Here is a 6,516-nt window from a genome sequence, read left to right on the forward strand (position 1 = left end):
TCAACAATTCTCAGGGGCAGCTTGTCTTTCTGAAAGCACTAATGCTGCAGCTCCATTACACAATCCTAGACAGAAGTGACTGCACTGCCCCTGAAAAGGGCAATTCCTGCTCCTGCACCTCAACTCATGAGCTCCTGCTGCCCCATAACAACAGCAGGGTTCAGTTTGCTACAGAGTCAGAAAACAAAGTCAGAAAATAACACTCCAACCCAAGCACAATGACTGCACTGGGCTTGCAGGGGGAATGTACAGCAAAGACATCATCACCCCATGGCAGCATTGATTTCTGCTGGGTTAAGGCTGCCTGAACTGGCATCTGAGACTAGAAATTGCAAGAATCTGCAAAACTCTCCACAGCCAGTACACATCTGAGCCCGGTATTAGAGCATCTCTCATGTGCTTCCAGCTTTTGCTGGTGAATTCTAACAAATCAAACCCATCTTTCCCATTGTGTAACATGAATTATTTTCTGCTGTCACTTGTGTCCTGAGAACCTGCACACACTAATGCTTAAATAAGAGGAGAAAGCAGCTCACCTCCTGCCCTTTCAGCAGAAGAAAGGTCCCATTCTCCCTGACCTTCCTCAAACACAGTGGGGAAAGGTTCAAGCTGGAGTGCACGCAATGGATATTTCTCTCCTTTTTAAGGAGATCTTTCACAGCAAATTGACACTTCAACACAAGCTCTTTCACACAGATAAAGCAAGCCCAGCCCCTCTGACCTCGCTTGGGTTTTGGGAAGCTCTCGTGCAGCCGGAAGACGACGCGTTCCACGAAGTGCTGGATGTCGCACTGCTCGGGGCCGCGCACGAACACCATCCAGTCATGGGTGAAGCCTTCCGTGGTCGGCTTCTTGCGCAGCTGGGCCCGGTGCCCCAGCTCCAGCTTCACCTGCACCGTGCACTGCGTGGGGACAGAGGCAGGAGAGTCAGCAGAGAGCACAAAACCGTCAGCAGAGAGCACAAACCATCAGCAGAGAGCACCAACCATCAGCAGAGAGCACAAACCCGTCAGCAGAGAGCCCAAACCATCAGCAGAGAGCACCAAACCATCAGCAGAGAGCACCAAACCATCAGCAGAGAGCCCAAACCATCAGCAGAGAGCCCAAACCATCAGCAGAGAGCCCAAACCATCAGCAGAGAGCCCAAACCATCAGCAGAGAGCACCAAACCGTCAGCAGAGAGCACAAACCATCAGTAGAGAGCACAAACCCGTCAGCAGAGAGCCCAAACCATCAGTAGAGAGCACAAACCATCAGCAGAGAGCACAAACCGCGCTGAATCCCCCCAGGAACTCAGCAGCCCCCCTGTGGGGATCGGCCTCAGGCTGCTGTGGATGGCAAAGCTGCCACAAAAATAACTGCCAGCACCATCTCATACCTATTTTCTTCCTAATATTAAGATTGCAGAGAAAGCAGCTCTAAAAGAGGGATTGGTTTCTCTGCCTCTGCTTATCAGTGAAATTGTCAGCAAAGTCCTAATTGAGGAATCTTTATTTCTAGAAAGTGTCAGAGACAGAACTTGATGTTCACAGCTTACAGAATTCACAGCACTGACAGAAAACTCATCTTGAAACAGGAAAAATCAGATCGTGAATTGGTGGTTTATGATATTCTCTAGAATATATCACTCACCAGAAGAAAATTATGTTTCCTGTATGGTTCTAAATATATTTTATTATCTCACTTTCAAAGACCAAGTTAACATATCTGCCTGCACAATGTCCAACACTGAACTGACCTAATTCTGATTTGCACTCCTGAATCCTACTCTGACCACTGAGTAACAGAGAAGGTGCATTCCACATCAGGCTCAAAGCACAAAAATCCCATTAAGTGCCTTAAAAACGAAATGAAATTAATGGTGAAAATCCACATAGTATTGCAGACTTCACAGCCAGGAGAAAGGAAATGAATTAAACAGATGTAGCAGAGAAAAGGCAAATGGGATTCAGACACAAGATAAATCAAGGAAATCTTAGAGCCACGTTTGCAAACAGAGAATAACACTCAAGGTACCCAACTTTTGTGCAGATTTGTTACACAAACCAGAGCAGCAGCAGTGATTTCAAAATCACTAAATCTACTAAAATCCAGCTTTAGCACAAGGAGGCTCATAGAAAGAGGCTGGTTATAGTCCCTACTCCATTCTTCACTTCAGGCTTGAAAAGAAGTGTCTTGCTCTTCCTAGCAAGTCCCAATTACCATTGGGAGAGGCAGCATTATTTGTCATTACCTATATTAAATGTTGACCTGGAGCCAAACCAAGGGCATGTTGGACAATGAGCAGGGAAAGGGAAAGCTCCCTGAGCTCCAGACAAATGTTTAGGGAAAGTATCATCCTTATCTTCCCCCTGACAAACTGCAGCAAGGAGTGTGATCACAATTAATGCTCACTTTGCATCTCCAAGCCGAGATTTTTTTTCCCAGAGCATGGTGAATACTTGCTGGAAAAGCACAAGTGACTCCATCTCAGCCTTCTTGTCTTTGTAAAAAGCTCTCACAGGAGGTCTGCAGAGCACCAGGCATCAAAGCCTGACCTCCCAAATTGCAGTCCAGTTCCAATTTCAACCATAAGCCTTAACACACTCTTTCAGGCAGTTTAAATCTTTACAGCAAAATACCTCCAGCCACTCAACACATCAATCCTAAGGCTCGGGGACAAACTCATCTCGTTAATTCCTTCACCATTATTGCTCCAGCATTTCTTTGGGATCCCTTCCTCTGCAAGTTCTCTTGGCAGGCCATTTTTCCCCTGTTCTTAAGGCTTATCTACAGCAGCTCCACCTCGTTCCTGCGCTAAGAACCAAGCCCAGGGCCGGCTGCTCTTTCATGTCGCATTAAGGGCTGAGAAGAAAGGCAAGGTGTGCTTCTCTCCGAGCACAGCAAAAGCATTGTGTGGAGCCAGCCTGCCGAAATCCTCAGCTCCCAGCTCCCATCGGAGCGTGCCTGCAGGCCTGCTTTATCTGGGATGCTTCCCACAGCGCTCACATCCCCTGAGCCAGCCCGTGCCGCAGCCTCACGTTATCGATTCCGTAATTACCCTTTAAATCCTGCTACTGTTGCCAGTTACTACCCCTCTCCTGAGAAGTGCAAATGACTGTCAGGCTACAAAAATCTGCCTTTCTGAGTTGAAACGGCTGAGAAATTGGAGCTGAGAACCAGATGGGGCTGTGTGGAAGAGACCGAAATTAAACATAAAAGAGAACTGTTTAACTGAGAGCGAAAGTTGTACTTGCTGCACTCCTCACACCCTGCTCCAATTAACAATCGCTGTGAATTAAGCCAGAAGTTGAAACACATTTGAAAATAAGATCTCCCAACATAACCAGCATCCAAAGTTGCTCCGTTGAAAATGGAGGGTTTTTTTTTTCCTTTTTTTTTTTTTTTTTTTCCAAGCGTGTCTCTCAACAAAGGGAAATCAGGATCCTATTCAAACAATTTGTAATAATACAAAGGAGCCCGCTTTCAACTTCTCAATAAACATTCTGAAGGCTGCTCTGGTTTTTGTTTGATGTGCTAATTGCCTGAAAGCCATCAGCAGCTCCCATTCCCGCTCCTGCGGGTGATTATCCGGGATAGCGGGGCTGGTTCCGAACCTCAGCCCGGGAGGTACCTGTTACCCTCTCCCCGCACACAAAAGGTTCCCCATCCCCATTACCTCAGGTAAACTTCCCGCACGCATCCTGGAACCCCCCCCTGGCCCCTAGGGACTCTCCGGGTGGCATTAACCCTTCCCGGTGGCATTAACCCTTCCCGGAGCGGCTCCCGGCAATAATCCCAGGCAGGAATTTGCGGGAAATGCTGCTCACACCCCCCGCCGCGGGCGAGGCTGCAGCGGCCGCCCACGGAGGGGAGAGGGCTGAAACCCCCCCCAGAAGGGTGTGGGGAGGTGTCCCCCCCATTCAATGGGATAAGGACCCCCAAATGCGGGGTGGGAAGGAGGAGTCCCCATCAAATGATGTGCCCCACAAATGGGATTGGGGAGATGATGTACCCCCCCAAAATGGGGGGTGTGGAGGAGGTGTGTCCCCCAAATGGGGATTGGGGAGGAGGTGTACCCCCCCAAAATGGGGGGTGTGGAGGAGGTGTGTCTCCCAAATGGGGATTGGGGAGATGATGTACCCCCCCAAAATGGGGGATGTGGAGGAGGTGTGACCCCCAAATGGGGATTGGGGAGGGGGTGTGCCCCCCAAATGGGGATTGGGGAGGGGGTGTGCCCCCCCAAAATGGGGGGTGTGGAGGAGGTGTGTCCCCCAAATGGGGCGTGTGGAGGAGGTGTGCCCCCCCAAATGGGATTAGGGAGGGGGTGTGACCCCCAAATGCTGGGTGGGAAGGATGAGTCCCCATCAAATGAAGGGTGTGATGTGCCCCCCCAAATAGGATTAGGGAGATGATGTACCCCTCCAAATGGGGGGTGTGGAGGAGGTGTGTGCCCCCCCAAAATGGGATTGGGAAGGAGGTGTGCCTGTGCAAAAGGTGCAGGGAGGAAGAGGTGTGCCCCCCAAATGGGATTAAGGAGACGTGTCCCCCCAAAAGGGGAGTAGAGAGAAGGCGTGCACCCTCCCTAAATGGGGAGTGGGAAGGAGGAGTCCCCATCAAATGATGTGCCCCCCCAAAATGGGACTGGGGAGATGATGTACCCCCGAAATGGGGGGTGTGGAGGAGGTGTGTCCCCCCAAAATGGGACTGAGGAGGAGGTGTGCCTGTGCAAAAGGTGTGGAAAGGAAGAGGTGTGCCCCCCAAATGGGATTAAGGAGATGTGTCCCCCCAAAAGGGGAGTAGGGAGAAGGCGTGCATGCTCCTCAAATGGGGGGTGGGAAGGAGATGTGACTCCCCCCAAAATGGATTGAGGGGATCTGCATCCCCCAAAAGGGTGTGGAAAGGAGAGGTGCCCCCTAAATGGGGGTTGTAGGGAGGAGGTGAGCCCCCACAAAGGGGTGTGAGGAGGACCTGTGCCGCCCAAAGGGGATTGGAGAGGAGATGTGTCCCCGCAACAGGGTGTGGGTAGGAGGAGGTGTGCCCCCCAAATGGGACTGACGAGGAGATGTGTCCCCCAAAAGCGACTAGGGAGGAGGTGTGCCCCCCCAAAGAGAATGGGGAGAAGGTGTCCCCTTTAAAGGGTGTGGGGAGGACATGTACCCCCCCAAAATGAGGGCTTGGGAGGACGTGTGCCCCCCAAAGAGGGTGTGAGGAGCAGATATACCCCCCCAAAGGGGGGCGATGCCACCCAGCCCCCCCTTCCCGAGGACAGGGGCGCCCCCCCCATTCAGGGCCCATTCCCGGGGGTCCCTCCCCTACGTGCCCCCCTCTCTGAGGGGGGGGCGGCACCGCCCCACCCCTCCGGCAGCGCGGCGCGGCCGCTCCCCTCACCTGATTGTCCATGGCTGGGCACAGCAGCGCCGCGGGCCCCGCTCGCTCGCTCCCGCCGCCGCGGCGGTTTCGCTGCCCGGTCGGCGGGGCGGGGGGGGTAGAGAATATCTTCCCCCGCTCAGTCCACGAGCGAAGCCGCTCTGTCCGTCCCCCCCACCCCCCTCCCCACCGCCTCGGCCGCCGCCTGCTCGGTCGCGGCCCCTCACGGCCCCGCCGCCCGCCTCATTGTGTGTCACTCACAGGCAGCGCCAGCCCCGCGCCCGCCCCGCGGAACCGGAAACCGCCTCAGCGCCACAGCGGCCCCCGCGCGCCGCCAATGCCCGCGCGCCGCACGCCGCGGGGCGCGGCCCCGCCCCCTCCTTGTGATGGACAGGCGTATCCACCAATGAGCGGCGGGCGGGATGCGGAGTGGGCGGGCTCGTGGGCGGGGCCGGCGCGGTGGGTCAGGCGGGGGGCGGGAGCGCGGTCCGGCCGCCCCCCCCCAGCCCCGTGTGGGGCGATGTGGCGGCCGCTCCGCTCCGGCCGCCGTCCCGGTGCTGTCCCCGCTTCTGTTCCCCCCGGTGTTCCTCTTAGTGCACAGCCAACACAGGGAGCAGGTGTGTGGGCCTCGCCGTGTGCTCCCGGCCGCGCCATCCCGCCCCTTCTCCTCCCATCCCGCCCTCGGTCCACGTTTCCCCCGGCGGTGTGTTAATTCCCGACACGAATGAGGTGGGAACAAGGGGGAACGAGGGAAGCCGCAGGTCCCCATAGCCCAGGATGGCCGGACAGGGCTCGCCTTGTTCTCCGCATCCTCGCTTCTTCCTGCGCCTTTTTTCTCTCCTTGTCTCCCTCACATTCCCCAGTCTCATTTTTCCCCTCGTCTTTCATTTTCTCTCAGCGCTCCCCTTTTACTCCTGCCTATCTCTCGTTTCCCCTCAGTTTCTCTCATTTGCTCTCGCTCTCCCTCGTTTTCCCTCACTCCTTTATTCTCCCTTGTTCTCCCTCATTTTTCCTTTGCTCTCTCGTTTCAATTGCCCACCCTCTCATTTCCTTTCAATTTCTTTCCTTTTCCTCTCAGTCTCCCTCATTTCTCCCATCCATCTCCCACATTTTCTTTCAGTTTCCATTTTACTCTTGGTGTTCCTCCTTTTTCTTTCTGTTTTGCTC

The 6,516-nt window shown here is 54.2% G+C and overlaps 1 protein-coding gene across 2 annotated transcripts in view; it reads right to left on the minus strand.

Moving 5' to 3' along the window:
- Positions 1-5,567, minus strand: part of MLLT1 (MLLT1 super elongation complex subunit) — a 34,714-nt gene extending 29,147 nt beyond the window's left edge. Inside the window, exons 1-2 of one of the 2 annotated variants that reach the window (XM_071451619.1) lie at positions 5,371-5,567; positions 722-902 (exon numbers count right to left, since the gene is read on the minus strand). In XM_071451619.1, the coding sequence (XP_071307720.1) occupies positions 722-902; positions 5,371-5,382 (193 nt within the window). In that variant the 5' untranslated portion in view covers positions 5,383-5,567. The remainder of the gene's footprint in view (positions 1-721; positions 903-5,370) is intronic. The other variant, XM_071451620.1, reaches the window with a different exon arrangement.
- Positions 5,568-6,516: the final 949 nt, after the last annotated feature.

Source organism: Agelaius tricolor, unplaced genomic scaffold (genome assembly GCF_023055355.1).
Source record: "Agelaius tricolor isolate 1412-34295 unplaced genomic scaffold, bAgeTri1.0.p SCAF_33, whole genome shotgun sequence".
Lineage (NCBI taxonomy): Eukaryota > Metazoa > Chordata > Aves > Passeriformes > Icteridae > Agelaius > Agelaius tricolor.